This window comes from Sarcophilus harrisii, chromosome 4, assembly GCF_902635505.1.
Source record: "Sarcophilus harrisii chromosome 4, mSarHar1.11, whole genome shotgun sequence".
Lineage (NCBI taxonomy): Eukaryota > Metazoa > Chordata > Mammalia > Dasyuromorphia > Dasyuridae > Sarcophilus > Sarcophilus harrisii.
Window position 1 is genome coordinate 345,293,631 of NC_045429.1, and position 19,572 is coordinate 345,313,202.

The 19,572-nt window shown below is 35.6% G+C and overlaps 1 protein-coding gene across 3 annotated transcripts in view; it reads left to right on the forward strand.

Moving 5' to 3' along the window:
• Positions 1–19,572, forward strand: part of STXBP4 (syntaxin binding protein 4) — a 217,665-nt gene that overhangs the window by 190,961 nt on the left and 7,132 nt on the right. For 2 of the 3 annotated variants that reach the window (XM_031966434.1, XM_031966435.1), the window contains exon 16: positions 2,535–2,592. The exons of the other annotated variant lie outside the window; for it this stretch is intronic. In XM_031966434.1, coding sequence (XP_031822294.1) covers positions 2,535–2,592 — 58 coding nt within the window. The remainder of the gene's footprint in view (positions 1–2,534; positions 2,593–19,572) is intronic. 3 annotated transcript variants of the gene reach the window in all.

Consider the following 19,572-nt stretch of genomic DNA (forward strand, 5'->3'; position numbering starts at 1 on the left):
AGGTATATATTTATGACTATGGTTAATGACTAGAAGGACTCTTCAATAAGAACAAATATTCTTAAAATTATGTCTTTAGAATGAGTCCATTGTAAACATTAAATGCTCTGTTTCAATCATCTTTTATAAAATAAATAGAATTTTAATTCTGGTGAATATCTCACCTGTTTTGATGTTCAAATGGACTTTTCCTTTTCTTTTCATTAAGAACCATTTATATAAGAATTTAGGAAAACAAATGAGTTATTAACTGAGCATAGAAAAAGTCCCTTAGTATATATAAAACTATTTTAGAAACCTGGAAAGTCCTTCAAACCCTCAGTTTTTATGTCTTATTGACCTATAGCCCCAATATTGTGGAATATTTCTGAGGTGAAGGCAAGTTTTTGTATAGAATTATTGAATTCTTCCCTGCTGGTGAAGTGCTTGCCAGTAATGATTAAAGTGGTCTGTGACAAAGACTTATAAATGTGTGAAAAGGCAGCAACAAATATGCTTGATCTGGAGAGAGGTAGCAATATGGCTTGTGATGTTTGCCTGAGCCTTTACTGGCAAAAAGAAAAACTAAAAGGAAATATGCATAATGTCATTTAGGAAGCCTTTGAAAAAACATGGGTTTATTCATCCTGACTTCAATGGGATTTTCTCAAAGCTTATTTTCTACTTTTGAGAAGTTAATTAGGAAAAATGGGGGGGGGGGGCAGAGAAATCATCCAGCATTTTATGTGATCTTAATTTAAGTTCAGAATTTCTGTTCTGAGATACATGCTGTCCATATTGTTGTTGAAAAAGAAATTGGAGATTCATTTTAAAAGACCACTCTTCATTAATCATGAACTGAACACCAGTTGCTGCTAGCAGCTTCAGTTGGTGCTGAGAGGAAGTGGATAGTGTCAAGTTTTATTCATTAATCTAGTTGCTTTCCTAGGCTCTTGCAGCTTGGGTGGAGGAGTTATTCACTAACATGGGACTCTCTACCTGCTGTTCCATTGCACTGAGGCGTGTTTTAGAGCTCCAGAAGGAATTTTCAGTTGTCAAAAAATGTTGTGTGATCACCTACCAGTTTGGTATATGCATGTCAGATTGCCTTGAGAGGTTACATGAAAGAATATGAAAAGAGTGATCATAGAAACACAAAGTGGCTTCCCATACCCTGTAGGTTAAAATACAAAATACTCAGCCTGCCATTCAAATTCTACAATCTGACTCCTACCAATTTTTCATGCACCCTTTAGTCCATTCAAATTGACCCACAAGCTATTTATTCTCCATACTCATTATCAATCAACTAACATTTATCGTGTTCCTACTGTGTAACAAGAAGTTAGTTAGCTATTGGTGAGAGCAAGAAGAAAATAAGTGGAAAAACTAATGAGACTCCTTAGGCTTCTATTTTCTGTCCCCTTCACAAACCATATTCCTTTCACAACTCTAATTCATGAAATCCCTAGCTCACTTCAAAACCTAGCTCAAGTGTCACATCCTACCTAAGGTCTTTCCTGATCCCTTTAGTTGCTAGTACTTATTTTTAAAATATATTTAAATATAATAATAATAGATGTTTATTAGTAGTTTTTTCATCTAATTTATTACATAATAGTCCTTCCCTCTTCTCCAAGACAGTGAGAGCATAAAACAAAACAGCAAAATGTATCAAAAAAAAAAACTATATCAAAAAAGTTTTAAATATATGCTATATTACACGCCCGTGAACCTTCTCCCTCTGCAAAGGAATAGGGTTGGGTATCCTTTCATATTTCTTCCTTGGGGTCATACTTGCTTCTTTATGATACTGCAACATTCACTTTCTTTTTTTTTTATTATTATAATAACTTTTTATTGACAGAACCCATGCTAGGGTAGTTTTTTACAACATTATCCCTTGCACTCACTTCTATTCCAATTTTTCCTCTCTCTCTCTTCACCCCCTCCCCTAGATGGCAAGCAGTCCTATATATGTTAAATATGTCGCCAGTATATCCTAGATTTAATATATGTGTGCAGAACCAAACAGTTCTCTTGTTGCACAGGGAGAATTGGATTCAGAAGGTAAAAATAACCTGGGAAGAAAAACAAAAATGCAAACAGTTTACATTCATTTCCCAGTGTACTTTCTTTGAGTGTAGCTGCTTCTGTCCATCATTGATCAATTGAAACTGAATTAGGTCTCTTTGTCGAAGAAATCCACTTCCATCAGAATACATCCTCATACAGTATCGTTGTTGACGTATATAATGATCTCCTGGTTCTGCTCATTTCACTTAGCCTCAGTTCATGTAACTCTCTCCAAGCCTCTCTGTATTCATCCTGTTGGTCATTTCTTACAGAACAATAACATTCCATAACATTCATATACCACAATTTACTCAACCATTCTCCAATTGACGGGCATCCATTCATTTGCCAATTTCTAGCCACTACAAAAAGGGCTGCCACAAACATTTTGACACATACAGATCCCTTTCCCTTCTTTAGTATCTATATGGTATAAAGTTATTTTATTAAAAGCATATTCTGATCTCTTTTCACTTTAGGTTTACCTTATGGATGGGAGGAAGCTTACACAGCAGATGGAATCAAATACTTTATCAAGTAAGTCCAAGTATCCCAACCAAGTCAGCACTTTTTTTCCACATCTGGAGCAAACCTGGCAGTCGCAGACAATCAGCAAAACTAAAACATCCTCCCAAGCCCTCTAAGAGGTTACAAAAATTAGTAACAAGAAGTGAAGTATCACCAGTTTTATATTCTGCATGATTTATGTGCTGATACTGAAGAACTCATGTAGGGGAAGGTCTAGGAAGAGTTCCAGAGGAAACCACACACACATACACACACACACACAAAATGGAGATGAAATTACCAACCCCACCTCATGTTAACCACCTGAACTCAAGAGTTAAGATGATCAATATCTTTTTTAAATACATTATCTATTGATAATGTATTTTTAAAAGATATTGATCTATTGATCTAATACATCTATTGATGTATTTTGTTTTTTACATCACCAGAATTTCTCCCAGTATCCCTCCTCCTTTCTCCTCCTAGAGAGCTATCCTATAAAACAAAACAAAAAGATTTAATTGAAAAGGAGAAGAAAGACTTTTTTTAAGTAGAAAAACAATACATTAAAAAAAACTCTGAAAATAGATGCTATATTTTATATACATGGACTTAGCTCTTCAAAGGTAGTGGTACAGGGTTCAATCACTCTCCTTTTTAATACTCTCTTTTTTCTAATTTCCCATGATACTGTTATTTTCTGATTCTCCTTATACCAATTAGAGTATTCCTTCTCGGTCTTCTTTGATGGATTTTTATATAGATCTTACCCACTAGTGGTGATTGTACTCCAGGACTCTGTCCTGGGCCTTCTTTTTCTTCTTCTTTACAATTTTCATTAGTCATCTCATCAGCTCCCATAGATTGAATTATCATCTCTATGCTGATGAATCTCAAATCTACTTATTGATCCCTAGCTTCTCTGCTTACCTCCAGGCTCTGTTCTCCAATTGCTTATTGGATATCTTGAACTGTCTTAAACTCAACATCTCCAAAACTGAACTCATTATCTTCCCACTCCAAAACCTTCCTTCTTTAATTCCCCTATCACTCTGGCGGGTACAACCATCAGTCACCTAAACTTGAAATCTAGCTGTCATCAATCCTGATTGCCTTACCAAAATAAATAAATAAATAAATGAAATAAAAAATAGGGGGGGAACCCTACTATATTAGGGGAGTAAAAACAACTATACAGAAATAAGAGTTGTACATATATAGAAACAAAGCTTTTCCTTGTATCTCCAGCAAACTTAGCATATGACAAATGCTTAATAAATTCTTATTGATTATATTCCCATATCTCTTCTTTCAAGCCATGATTGTTTTTTATAATTTTACAAAATTCATTTATTGTTCCGGGGTCCTTTATGTTGCTGTAATTGGGTATATTATTTTCTTGATTTTGCTTTCTTTACTTTGCATCAGTTTTTTTAAGTTTATCCACGGTTCTCAATATTCTTTATGTTTACCATTTTCTACCACATATTCTATTCACATACTACAGTTTGCCCAAATTATGGGCAGCTACTTTGCTCCTGAATTTTTACTATTACAAAAAGTGCTCCTGTCAATATGTTGATATATGTGAGAACTTTCTTTTTAAAAGATTAATATCTAAAGGAAAAGTGATGTCATCTTAAATACCTCCAGTGCATTAATGTGGAAGCCATTGACTATTGGGATACTCATAAAAGTAAGTCTAGTGCTTGTTGATTCCCACAGTTAGGCCTTTCCTAACCTTTTGAGTAAGTATTTACTAAGTACCTACTATATGCTAAGCAAATAGCAAATACTATCTCATTAGGTCATGAATTTGGGATCAATCTAGTGGGAATTTCTTGATCTTTTGAAGCATAAATATTTCTTTAAAGTCCTCATTGCAAAAGTCTCCTTGCTTTTATTCATCCCTTTTATGAAATTGTCCTCATTAGGATTTTTAATTTTTTGTTTATAATGGTAAACTCTAAAACATTAATTCTGCTGTTTTCTTTCCTGTGTTGATCCATGTTTGAAGAGTTTGAAAGTGAACTCTCCTAAAATACTTATATTAGATAGATGTCCTGTGTCTCCTTTTGAGAAAATTTCATTTGCCAGACTTAGGGGCAAATATAAAAATAAATATTTGATGGGGCAAAAAAAGGTCTCATCTGTGAGCCAAGAAAATCTCAATTCAAGTCTTGCCTCAGACTTATCTATCTGGCTTGGTGACATGGCGAGTCTGTGACATGGACTTGCCACTAAAATTTTCAAATTTCTTGCTGAGACTTTAAAGAACAGAAAATGTAGTAGGTTTCTACACTGAGTTCTTAATGGTCCAAACCAAAAATTTATATGCAAATTTTCATGATTAGCAGTATAGTAATGAATTATTTTAGGCATGGAAACTCCTAAAACCATGTCTATAGCATGAGATTAAATTGGCATCAGAATAGGGAGTACCCACAACAATGAGACCACAGTGATTTAAAGGATGCATAGATAATTATATCCCACTAAAGTCCAGCTCTGATGCTTCATTGTGGCTTAGAAGTAACCCTTAATTCTCAAAGACTGTGCTAGTGGAGTGTAAGCTCTAAAAGGCTGAAGTAATCTCAAAAAAGCTTTGAGTAAAGGTTCAGCCTTAAACTATGCCTTTTGTATGAGGACCAGCCTTGTTGAGTAAAAGGAAAAACATTACTGGTTTTGCCATAGGGTGATGAAGCTTTCAGTCATGACTTATATCCTCCCTGTTTTTCTCCCTCCTTCCCTCCCTCCCTCTCTCTTTTTCTTTCTTCTTTCCTTCCTTCCTTCCCTACCTTTCTCCTTCTATCTCCTTCATTTCATTCTTCTTTTTTTCCTTCCTCTCTTCCTCCCTCCTTACCTGTCTTCCTTTCTTCCTGTGTTCCTTCCTTCCATCTTTCCTTCCTTTCTTTCCCTTCTTCTTTGTTTCCTTCCCTCCTTCCTCCTTTCTTCCTTTCTTGCTTCCCTCTTCTCTTCCTTCTTTCCTTTCTTTTTTCTCTCCTTCTTTATTTCTTTCCTTTCTCTCTTCTTTCCTTCCTATCCTCCTTTCTTTTCTTGAATTTTAATTAATTTTTTTCCAGTTAACAAACATTTATTCTTTTTTTTCCTGAATCCTTTCCCTATTCTGAAAAAAGAAAAACAGAATCTTTATAACAAATATGTACAGACCAAAAAGAAAATGAATTCCCTCATTGCCCATGTGCAGAAATGTACATTTCAATTTTATTCAGAATATTTATTTCATCTCTTTCCTGCCAGGAGACAGGGAAAATGTTTCATCATCAGTCAACTGGAGCCATAGTTCATTGTTGCATTGGTCAGAGTTTTTTAGCCTTTGAAACTTATTCATTTTTATAATGTTATTATACATTCCCTCCTCCTAGTTCTATTTATTTCCCTCTGCATGTAGGTCTTCCCAAGTTTTTTACTTCCCAAGTAATCCATCTTATAAAGATGGAGTAGTCTGCATCAGTGATAGATATTCCCATGTGGCGAAAAGCCCAACTCCTTGAAGTATTAACAACATAGAAACAAGTGGTCATATGTATATTGAAAATTAGGAGGCAGCACTATATCAAGAGTCCTGGGGTCTGGAGTCAGGAAAACTTGAGTTCAGATCTAGCCTCAGAAACATGCTAGCTATGTGACCCTGAGCAAGTCACTGTTTGCCTCAGTTGTTTTAACTATAAATGGGGTTATAACAGCACCTGCCTCATGGCTGTTTTGAGAAACAAATAAGATATTTGTTAAAAAAAAAAAAAAAAGTGTTGAGTTCAGTACCTGGCATACAATAGGCTCTGTATAAATGTTTATCCCTTCTCTTCTCCTAACATACAAGCTCCAGATACACGTTCAGATGGACCCATGACCCCAAATGTTTGGTTTGCAGATGACAATCCATCTCTCCCTGATTACATCCAATGCAAATCCTGTCTCTGCCTTCCCAGAGTAGACCATCTAACATGGTTTAAAGAAGGTTCTTGCTCTCTTAAGGTATTTTGAGGATATTTATGGTGCACTCGCTTTGTCCACCTATTATCCCTCCCTCTCCCTGGTGACCCTCTCATCTTATTTTTCACTCATTCATTTCCCTGTTGCCATCCCTCACTACAGTTTCTCTTCATACTTTCTCTTTTGTTACGGTCTGTAATCAACCAGTCAATACATATTTATTTAGCTCCCACTATGTGCTAAGTACTGAGTATACAAATAAAGGCAGAAATATGGACCCTGCCCTCAAAGAGCTCAGTCTAATAAGAGAGGCAACATGCAAGCAATTCTGTATGAATAAGCTGTATTTATTATAGATTACATGTACCTATTATCCCTCCTGTATCCCATCTTTGTGATGCTCATTTGCAGTTCTGTTGTGTTCATGGCTTGCAACCGTGCAAGAAAGCACACTTTACAATCAGCATGGTGACAGATATCAGAATTATAGGCATGGTGGAAAGATTGACAGTAATATGCCTTTAGTTGACAGTTATTTGAGGAAAGACTAAGAGCAAAGCATTACTAGGCTCGGGTGGGGGTGAGGGGACTGCCAAAATGTTTTGCTTTTTCCTTCTCCCACCCACAAAACCTTCCAAGAGGTTTAGAAAAGGGTTACTAAGTAAGGACATACCATATGCATTATGTAGAGAAGAAGGATGCTTTTTGAGCTTAAGGACCAACAGTATAATTAGTACCATATGCAATTCTTAACAGCCTCTTAGACATCCTTACATCTTCCTGCCTCTTCAGTGAGTGATAGCTGTAGAACTAATATGAACTAGCATTGGAAAAGTAATTTTAAATTTGGAGTGCTCCTTACAGATGTTTTCTCATTTTTTTCCCCTTACAATAACCTTGTGAGGTAAGTGCTATTCAGTAGCCCCATTTCACAGATGGGGAGAGTAAGGCAAACGGAGTTTGAATGACATCTGCATAGAAATTTAGAAATCTTTAGAAATTCAATCATTAAGCATTTATTAAGTATCACTAGTGTGCCAAGTGCTTTGGACACAAAGATAAGGACAGCTTGCCTTATCCTTAACATCAATATGAAAATTTTGTTCTAAGAATAGGCAGTCATTTCCTAGACCTGAAAAATAAAATAGCCAAAGTGGGAAAAGCCTAACATACAGTGATATCTCCGTTGCCCAGCATCATCGAAAAATGAAGCTTTCCATATATGTGAAAGATGCAAAAATTTCTTAGTTTAACCATTTTGATAGAAATCTTTCTCACATGTCATAGTAATATGTGCTTTCTCAGCAATATAATTAATATAATTTTTTCTTGATGAAAGTATGCAAATCCTTTAACATCCATTATTATATTACTCTTACATAGTAATACCTTTAAGGGCTGTTGAAATAGTAAAAGACTCTTTGCCCCTGTGCTGAATGTGTAGGGAAGGAAACTAATAATGTGTCTGCCTCTAAAAGTCATTTCAACCATTCATTCAACAAGTATTTTTAAAGTACCTATTGTATACAGTGATATACTTTGCAGCTCACCAAGGGGAAGCTAAAGTTGAGCTGAGACATAGTTTAAAAAAAATCAACCATATAACTAAATTTACTAATATTGTTTATAAAATAAGAAAAGATAGGTTTAGTATAGTACTTGAGTTTTAGTTTGTAAAAATTTCTGACATCTATATTACTGAAACAGGACCTTCTTTGCTTTATCCGTGACTTTTAATTATGACCCCAGTAATTTTTAACAGTGCAAAGAGGTCCTGAGACCAAAAAGTTTGAGAACTACTAAACTAGATAATATTCTAAATCAAGCTTCCATGATTCCAAGTGAAGTATTGATATGTGAAAATTTCCCTATTTTACACATTCAGAAAAAATAATTGATAGTATGAGATGTCAAGGGGATAGGAGAAGAAGCTTAGATTGGCAAGGAATATGAATAATTGGGCTCTTTCATTATGGGCATGGACTTTTGGGGGCAAAGAATAGTAAATAATAAACTCCTTAGGTCAGTATCTCTCCAACTTCTAATTAAAAAGGAAAGATGCCTGAAATTATACTACCCAAACACTGAGCAAGATAATGGGCTGCATCCATATAGTCCCTTTGCTGAAAGTGACATCTGTCACTGTCTTTGCAGAAATTGAAATGTTATTTCTAAAGGAAGACAAGCCTCAGGCAATGGGATGAGCCTTGCAGTCACTGCTGTCCCCAGAATGTCCAGAGTCATGTATTCCTCATTAAATGCTCTCATCAAGCCACATTTCCATTACACATCTATTAATACTGTGTAGACAAACCAGCTTGCTTTGACTTCCAAGGCAAGCAAGGAAACAGTTTACAATTTTGATGATAATGTTTACAACATTGAAACTCCTGTTATATATCATTAATGAAGGTATGTGGCTATTTTTGCCCATCCTCCCTAGAATTTTTTTTAACTTTCTCTAGAGAGGAGTTGCTATTCTCTTAACTTAAATGAAAAATGTAGGCTAGCCCAAAGATACTGTAATGAAATTATCTGATTAATCTGACTTTCCTATACCTGGCTTCTTATCTCCCCTGTGAAAAACCTTAAATCTGCAGACTGCTGCACATTTAAAATAACCTACTGATATCATTCATTTCACCTTAGTTAAAAGTTTGTATACTCTACCCTTGAGTTATAAATTTGACTAAATTGTTTTCAAAATAATATTCATTTATGAAAAAAAAATTGAAATCTGCCAAATATAAGTAGTGATACATTCCGGTGCACAGCCTGATGAAAGATTTTGATATTCATGAATTCATGAATTCACTGCCACAATAGATTCCTAACCATTCCACAGTGCCAAAGTACTCAATATCTTAAATAATTACTTCTAAAATTAAATTAAGTACACAAGTGATTTTTCAACAAACACTCATAGATCCCTGACTGCATGTGGAAAGAAAGGCAAAATTTATTTAATGATGGACTTTGCCCTCGTGGAGCTTCCATTCAAGCAAGAGGTTTTGGAACATACACAGATAATATATGATTTGTTCTTTAAGAAAACACAAGTCTAAAGATCTGAAGGGGAAAGTCATTACCAACACAGGGACAAGTAGGGCTTTATAAAAGAGATGTGATTTGTATAGTCTTATAAAAATGGGTAAACATAGAGGAAAAGGAAATATATACTAGTTGGAGACAGAGAAAATATGAAGTGAGGGAGCACAAGATGTGTGTGAAGAACAGAAAATTCTCAATTATCTGGACATTAGAATGTGTAGAGAGGAAAAACATGAAATAAGCCTGGGGAAATGGGGCAGTATTAGATTGCAAAGTGCTTAAATGGAAAACAAAGGAATTTGAACTTTTCTCAATGAGCAAGAAGGAATGATTAGTCTTTTTTTGACCGAAAAAAATGACTTGACCAAGTATTTGCTTAAAAATTAAACTGGCAGAGGTATAGAGAATGGAATGGAATGGAATAAGTAAAAAACCTCCTTCTTTGGAGACTAGTGTAGTAGTACAAGATGATGTTCATTAAGCCTTGTGCCAGCAAGCATAGTGGCAATGGAAATAAAGAGGAGGGGAAACGTGTTAAGGGGATAGAATGGGCCAGACTTGGCTAGAAAGTTCAAGGTTAAGAACATGAAAGAGAGAGTGAGGATATGGCAGCCAAAAGTGGTCAAGTTAGGAGGAAAAAGGAAGAAACACAATTCTATTTTGAGATGAATTGACTTTGAAATACTGCTGGATAGCCACGTAGAGATGGTCTGTGGGCAATTTGGCATGCATCCCTGGAGCTCAAAAGATATATGAAGGCTAGAGAGAGATTTGGAAGTCTCTTCCAATTATGTAGAAATTATAGCCAAAGCTTTGGGATTGGAAGAGATTATCAAGAGAGAAAGTATAGGGGACCAAAGACAGAAAATTGGAGAACATCCATCTTATGAAATCAGGTATAGAAGCAAAGAGCTAGCAAAGGAAAGAGGAAGAAGAATTAAAGAGTAGGAGGAGAACCAGATTTCTGAAGCCAATAATCATAGGATTTTAGGTCTAGAGCTAGAGGACAGAAGTCATCTAATTCAATACCCTGATTTTCCAGATGAGGAAATGTGAAGATCGAGTTAGCACCTGGATACTTTAGAATCAGCCGGAGTCAGGATAAGCAAAAGTCCTTAGTCTTTATTCTTGGTCTTTAGGGGTAGAAGTGAATTGGATGAACGCAGAATCTCCACAACCTCTCCTCTAGTCTCCCGCCAAGAAGTGACTCTGACTAGTCTTACTCCACCCCTAGTCCCTCCTACAATTCTCTATATACATCAATTATCGAGCCAGCACAGGATAATGGGAAGGGCCATTTTCCAAGCATATGCCCATAGAGTATTGTCCAATCAGTAATTAGCCTTAAGTGCTCGGTTGTCCAACCTCAGTGCATCAACTCAAGAGTTTCAGCCCTTTACAAGGAAACTGAGGCTCAGAGAAGTTAAATGCCTTAGCATTTAGTAAGTAAATATTAGAGGTAGAATTTAAGCCTTGTTCTTCCAAAGAATATGGAATCCAGTAGGAAGGGTAGTCTTTAGTATTGAATGCTCTAGAGAATTAGAAAACCATTGGATTTTGTGATTAGACAGTCACTGATGAGGACAAGAAGGCAGATGGCAAGAAGTGGTGAGAGTGGGTAGTGAAGAAATAAAAGCTCTAAGTGTAGGCAACTCTAAGGATATTTCACTGTGAGAAGAAAAAGATAGTCTGGAAGGGTCAGTAGAAGGCTTTTTTAGTATTAAAGAGACCTGAACATATCTATAGCCTAATTGGAAAAAAGAAAGTTATGAAAAGGGAACAATTGAACATTCATAGAAGAGAAGGAATGATTGTTGGAGCTAGGTCCTGGAGAAGGTGGGAGGGAATCAAATCAACAGGGCAAGGAAATGATCAGTCTTTATGAAGAATAGAAATACCTCTTCTGTGACAGAGAAAAAAAGACAGGGTGACAACTGGGAGAAGCAAGAGAGAATAATTAAAAGACTACAGTGGGAATATTTAATACACTGGTTTAGAGGTGATAAATAGGTCTATTTAATCTCTCCAAGCCTCAATTTCCTCCTCTATAAATAGAGGGTGTTGAACTAAATAATACCAAAGCTACCTTTCAGTTTTAAGAACTATGGTCTTGAAATCAAATAAAATTATAGTTCTCTTCTATGTTCTTGTACTGTGTGCTAAAATTTCTTATGTTCTAACTTTGTCTTATGATTGCTGCCCCTCCTTCCTACTATCTAACCAAACCTGAAAGCTGTTTGTGGATAGGAAGTAACTAATCTACCTTTTCCTTTTCTTGAAGTCTCAGCAGTTTTCTTGCCTTTTAATAGAGCCTGTCAAGAGCTCTACTTTGAAGGCCTTATTTATTCTGTAGTCTTGATTCCATTTTGATTAGCTAGAAAATGTCCACTGTCACACTAATAAAGTTTAAGGGAACTCTCATGGGATATCAGCGAAGCCAGTCATCCTCACTAAACAACCATGCAGATGTTTGCCCAGTCTGGATCATCTGTTGTATTACTCTAAAAATTCCAGAGAAGTAAACTTAATAATTAAAAAAGAAGTTGGGACTTCATCTTCATTTAAGAATTTAAAAAGAGGGGACTAAAAGAAAAAAGAAAAGACTTGGGAGAGAGGAAAATTCTAAGATATCCTGAATATGATCAAAGCATAAATCTCCATCCAGATGTTGAAATTTCTCATTTGGATTTCAGAGATGAAATCTTCTATTCTGAGTTTGAAGTTAATTTGATACAAAAATTGATACACAAAAATTGACCATATTTCAGGGCATAAAAACATCAAAATCTAATGCAGAAAGGCAGAACTAGCAAATGCATCCTTTCCAGATCATGCTTCAATAAAAATTACATGTAATAAAGGGTTGGGAAAAAAACAGACCAAAAATTAATTGGAAACTAAATAATCTAATCCTGAAAAATGATTAGGTGAAACAACAAACTATAGAAACAATTGATAGATTCATCCAAGAAATTAGATGGCAATAATGAAACAACATACCAAAATCTATGGTCCTTTTCGGTCCTTTTTATTTATTTGTTTGTTTGTTTGTTTGGAGAACAAATTTTCCAATTTCTCCCAAATTGAAAATGCCACATTTAGATCCCTATATAGGAGCTTTGACCTGATCTATTTACAACTGGGGCAAGTGATCCCTCCTTATACAGTCTGGGACATCATCCTCTTTCTCCACTCCCAAAGGCTTACCCTATTGATCTGGCAACTCACTGTGAACACCCACTCACCTCTGGCCTCTCTGCAGCTCGGAACTCTTAAGTTTAAGTGACCCACCAGCCTCTACCTCTCTGATATCTGGGATTTCAGATATGTTTCCTCTCATTGATATTGGTCCTTTTAATACTTGAATTACAGTATTGCCATGGGCTGATCTGATGTTGATGGGAACATTTCTACAAATTAAGTAAGTTAAAATCAGTGGCCAGAATCAGTAGCCAACCCTGAGCCTCCAGACCAGTAAAGGGCCTACTAATGCCAACACATGAGCAGAGAGTCTGTGCATAGCCTCTTGAGCCTGAGACAGCTTGCTCTGAAGTTTCTATAAATATCTATGAAGGGGTGGAAGAATATGAAGTACTGCCTGAGAAATCATCATTTAAAAGAAGCAAGCCAGCTGGCTTGGGTTCCATGTGATATAGCGAAGCCCACTTAAATGAATAAAACATCCATATCCAAATATCTCTCCTCTGACAGGTAGAACTTAAGCATGGCACATATTTCTTTGCACTTTGCGCAGAAGGAAAGGCAGTATTGGGTGAAATATTTTGGAACCTCATTGTCTTCTTGGAGTTATATTTTTATTTCACCAGACATTTAGAGCTCGTTTGACTCCCTAGCACCTTACCTGCTCACTGCATTTATCAAGATGTATTTTCTAGTACTAATGCCATCATCCTCACACCTCCCTAGCCTCTTTCAAGAATCCATCCTGCTGCTGCACAGGGTCATTGACCCTTTTTTTCCCTCTTCTTAAATAAGCCCTCATCCAGGTCTCTTCATCACCAGTCTTTTCCAATATCAGAAGAAATGAGAAAATCAGCTCCAGAGCCTCTCTCTGCATCCCTCAAGGGGAATTTATTGCTTCCCAGGTATATCACTTAGATTGGATTTGGTGATTTCATGTTTCTTAAATAATGGCTTAAAACTGTACACAGTTCAAGAAAAATCTTCTCATCCTTGGGGATTGTATGCCTTTCTCTAAATCCCAATTCTATAAGAAGACAGTATGATATTATAAAAATGGCTTTGCCCTCACCCATGGTTTTCTATAGTAGTTATTTAAAACAACCATGTACACAATATGCGAGGCAGCTGTGGTACTGAACATTAAGACCCAGCCTTGAAGCTAAAAAAAACCTAAGTTCAAGCTTTCTTCTGTTACATTGCTGCCTCTGTGACCCCAGGCAAGTCACAACCTCTTGGTGCTTTGGGCAGTAATCTGATGCTACAAATTGTACAAAAAATGCTGACCTATATTGGTTAGAGGTCATTTCCTCATAGTATTTCCCTATTATGAATAAATCATAGTCCATACCTATCTGTTAATCTATCTTTATATATATTATATGTAAATATATATCATATCTGCATATTATATATATAAATATAATAAATATATATGCATTGTGTACTTATACACAATTACATCTTAATAGTTTCCATATATACAATCTGTACAATTAATTGTGGTATAGCTAGAGCTTTATATAATTTCATAGGTAGAATTTACATAGTGCTTTAAGCTTTGCATATCTAAAAATTGGTGTGTCATTTGATCCTAGAGACAGGTGATATTTTTAATCCCTATTTTATAAATATGGCAACTGAGGCAGGCAATATGGTAAAATAACTTGCCTAAGAGGTCACAGAACTAGTTATTGAGGATTATAGTTGAACTCAGGTCTCCCTGACAGCAGGTTCAGCATTCCTAATTAGCTACCTCATAATAATTCACTCTTATCAGCAGACCATCACATGCCTGTTCCATCTTTCTTATCCATACAACCTTGGATAGGGATTCCTTACTCTGAAGCCTCAAGTGTCCTCCCTGTAAAAAAAAAAAATAGTGTTGATCTAAATGAAGGGTTCTTAACTTAGAAGTCTGTGAACTTGTGTATATATATATATATATATAATTTTGAAATTTTTATTTTGATATAATTGCTTTTGTATTTCTAAGTGTCTTATTTTATTCATTTAAAAACATTCTGATAAGGGATCTTTACACATCACCAGATTCCCAAAGAAATGCATGACACAAAAAAAAGGTTAAGAATCTGTACTCTAAATGTTCTTTAAAGTCCTTTTCATCTCTAAATCTCCCAATCCTGTGATCCTGTATGTCAGTGAATTAGATTTCTAAAACCTAGATTTTTTTACTTTAAAAAAAAAAAAGCTGTCAGAATCCCTTTTCTTTTTTTCTTTTCTTTTTTTTTTTTTTTTCCTAAATCATAGATCACATTCCATATGTTCACTCATTCTGGTAAGAGACACATGTTACATGATACATAATAAAGATAAAAGTTGACCAGAAAACCTTCAGATTTTGTTAGTGTCATACAAATTACCCTTTAGAATTTTGCTAAATTTTTAGCTATCAAGATCCTACATTATGAACCATCCATTCTGTCATGTTGATGATTGCTGATAATTTGTAGATAAATTGTTCCATTGAATCTTCATGACCAACCTCAAGGTGGAGATGCTTCAGATATTGCTATATCCATTTTTTGAATAAGGAAAATAAAGCTCAGATTAAATAACTTACCCTTGATCATATATATAGCATTTTAGGCAAAATAGGAATTGGCATTTATCCTCCAGATTCTAAGCCCAGGACTTTTCCAATACATGGATTTTTACTAGCTTCTGAATCCAACCTTTCTTAAGTTTCTTCCTAATATTAGGGAGGACATAATTAAAAAAAAAATCAAAAAGTAGAATAATGACTACCATTGAGAAGCTTCCATTTTATTGAAGGTGAAAAAAGGGAATACAATATGCTTAAACAAAATTAAATTCAATTTATTTCTTGTTTAGGCATTTCAGTTGTGCCTGGCTTTTCATCACCACATTTGATGCTTTCTTGTCAGAGGAATCAAAGTGGTGATCATTTCCTTCTCTAGTTCATTCATTTGACAGATAAGGAAACATGGTTAAATGACTTTCTCAGGATTACACTTGCCTGGTTTGCAGTCAGGAAGATGAATCAGACTCAGTGCACTAACCACTGTGCTACCTAGTCACCTGGGGCAGCTAGATGGCACCATGGATAGAGCATTGGGATTAGAATCAGGAAAACTCAGCTTCTTGAGGATAGATCTGGCCTCAGACACTTACTAGCTGTGTGTCTGGGCAAGTCACTTAGCTCTGTGTACCTCAGTTCCTCAGTCTCTAAAACCAAGAGAAGGAGATGACAGATCACTCCAGTACTCTTGCCAAGAAAGCCCTAAATCATGTCACAAAGACTTAGATATGACTGAAGTGAAATGACAATAGTAAATTCAATGTGCTTTGAGAAGAGAGAGAACACTCAGCTTTCAAGAGAGTTGGTATGGAAGTGGGATGGGATATAACATAGAAAACTGAAGAAAAGAATTATTTTGATTTTTCAGTTATGTTTCCAGACTAGAAATGTGCTGGGGTAAATTCCTCCAGTGTGTTTGAAATGGAATACTTGTTATTTCCATTTCCTCTCACTTCCTTATAAGTCTGTTTGGTGATAGAAGCTTAATATTCCTTAACCTGCAGTGATCAATACCTTCAGAGTTCCTGATGAGATGTGGTAATGCTTTATCATCATTGTGAGTCTGCCTTATTATATTTGCTGAAACTACTTCATCTCTGTTATGAAAGCTTGATGTTCTTGATACCAGAGGACTTGTTGATCACAAGAGCATTGCCCATCTCCAGTGGCTCAATGAATAAGAGCCCTGGAGCTGCCAACAGGAAGAAATGGGTTCAAATATGGCTTCAGACACTGAACAGTCATATGACTCTTGGGAAAGGCATTTAATCCCTGCCTCAATTTTCTCAAATGTAAAATGAGGATAATAATGCATCTGCCACTCAAGGTTTGGTGAGGAGGTGGCAGGCAATTATGGGGCACCGGGTCTGGAGTCAGGAAGACCTGAATTCAAATATTATCTCAGACTCTTACTTGCTATGTGATCCTGGACAAGTCACTTAACCTTGTTGGCCTCAGTTTTCCCATCTGTAAAATGAACTGGAGAAGGAAATGGCAAATCGCTTCAGTATCTTGGCCAAGAAAATCCCAAATGGGATCATGAAGAGTTGGACACGAGTAAAACAACTGAACAACAATACAAGACTGCTATAAAGATCAAATTACATATTTGTCAAACACTTAGTATAGTACTTACCACATAGTAGGCTCTATATAAATGATAACTGCTCCCACTACTATTACTACTACTACTACTACTACCACCACCACCATTACTACTACTGCCATCACTACTACTACTAGTCCTACAACTACTACCACTGCTATTATTACTACTACCTCAAGGTAGCCATTGTCCCCATTTACAACTTATATCCCTTAGGAAGCACATTCTCATGCCTGGATAAGTCCCTCCCCCCTTCCCCCCCCCCAAAAAAAATGTTGACTTTGAGTTTGTTCTTTTGTTGATAAAAGATAGAATTCACAAGAATTTAGGTTCATCCAGTCATTTATTAATTTATTAAGGATCTACAAATATTCTATGACAGACACATTGTGCTGGAAAGTAGGAAATTCCTGGATTTGAACTTAGAAACTCCTTGACAGCATGGACTGTTATGGTTTCTTTGTATCCCTAGCATTTATCAGGCCCAAAGCAGGTACTTAATAAATACTTGTTGATTTGTTAATTAATTAATTACTCAGCAGCAGTGTGACTCTGGGCAAGTCATTTGACATATCTTGAGAACTTCAGTTTCCTGATGTGTAAAAAGATCAGATTAAATAAGATATATTAATAAACATTTATTAAGTACCTGCTATGAAACCAGAACTTGCTAAACTTTGAGAATACAAAGACAAAAATAATCCCTGGTCTTAAGAAGTTCACAGTCTACCATAAAGAGCAGAGGGGAGACAATGTGCTAATATCTGGGTATAAACAAAATATGTGTGTGTGTATGTATATATGGACTAGATGACTTTTAAAGTCTCTTTCAGCTTTAAATCATTGATCTTGTGAAATGGAAAGATTCTGAAGTTTTCCATTAAAGATGATATGTGTGTATGTGTATATATATAGTGTCATATAAATAAAGGCATCCTCAATGGGAAAATATATATGTGTGTGTATGTGTATACATATATATATACATATATATATATATACACATACACACACATATATAAAGAGCCTCATTTGTAGTTGAAAGACACTATGTGAATAAGCTTCTGCAGAACCAGAACATTATTTGTCGTTTATAGCCCCTTTTTTTGTCTCTTTAACAGAGGTTGTCCTAAATTTTGATTTTGAAAGAAAGCATTTTGCATGCTGGGAAGTACAAACCATAAAGAGAGTAATTATAATGACATTTAAATAATTCACTTGCACTTCTTTGCCAATAAAATAAAATGCACTCTCCTCCTGTGTTTGGATAAGCTATAAAATTTGTCTTACAATTTACTAATATTATAAAGGGGAAAAAAAAAAAACACTGACATCTTTACAGATCAAGTGTCATTGACAGCTGACTTGGCAATCATTCAGAGAAAGGAAGTTTAAAGCTTTGTAGGTTTTCAGATACATCTCTGAACCACAGTTGATTACTCCCGAAATGAGGTCAGATGGATCTCTCCACACAAGAACAATGGAGGGAAGGGGGGAAGGGGAAAGGGAGTGTATGTTCAACTCAGAGACTTTCATATTTTATAAGATGCCTCGTTTCTTTTTAGGGCTCTAAATTTTTTATACTAAGTGGTAACATCTTGCTTTATGAACCATGGAGGCTTTATTAATTAAGCAGGGTCAAAGGGACTGATTTGAACTCTCTTTTCTCAGCTGACCTACCAAACATACAAATCAAAGAGGATATATTTCTAATACTAGAATGTTCTCTAGACCAGTAAATCTGGGATTATCTCATCACATTGATTATGTCAAAGCTCTTTAGCAACAATACTTTTGTAGAACTGAAATGTGATGGCAGAATACTATACAATAGAGGCTGGCCTGCCCATCCATCCACTCACCCAAATAATCAGTGCTTTGAATGTACATAACCATCTGGTAGGTGAAGAACATTTGTGCATAAATTTCTAACTCTTTTTTGGATTTCTCTTCATCTTTTCCCTGTACTTTTCTTTTCTATTTATTTCTCTATTGTGTATCACTCATCTTTGTACAGGTCTCTCCAGTCAGATTGTAAATTCCTTAAGAATAAGATATGCATCCTACTCATATCTGTAGTCCCAGGGCCTAGCACAATAATGTCCTAAAAATCTCTCCAAGAGACTCTCAGGCATAGTAGAAAAAACCCTGGATTTGAAGTCAGAAAACTTGGATTTGAATCCAGATTCGACCTATCAACTAGCCCTGTAATCTTTGACAAATGACTTCTCTGGATAGCTTTTCTCTCATCTGTAAAGTTCTCTCAAGTGTAAGGTTGGAGTAGAAGCTATCTAAATGTCCTTCTATCACTAAATGCCATGATTTCTATGATCCTCAAGCTTTCAAAGCAAATCATCCCATTCCCTCTATTGATTGGTCAATACTACCTTTACAGATTATGCACTGCTAAACCTGAAAAGTGTGTCCATAATGTACATCTTCATCTCTACATAGCGTAAGCTTTATTTTGCCAATAAATTACCATCATAATTGATGCAATAGCCAAAGCAAGTTGGAGTTCTAAGAGTTGGTTATGTTTTTAGTTTAGGTTTTGTCTTTTTTTTGGGGGGGGGTAATTAGTGCAAGGAATTGTATTAGAAAAATAAGCAGATAAATTTTTTTTTGGATATTT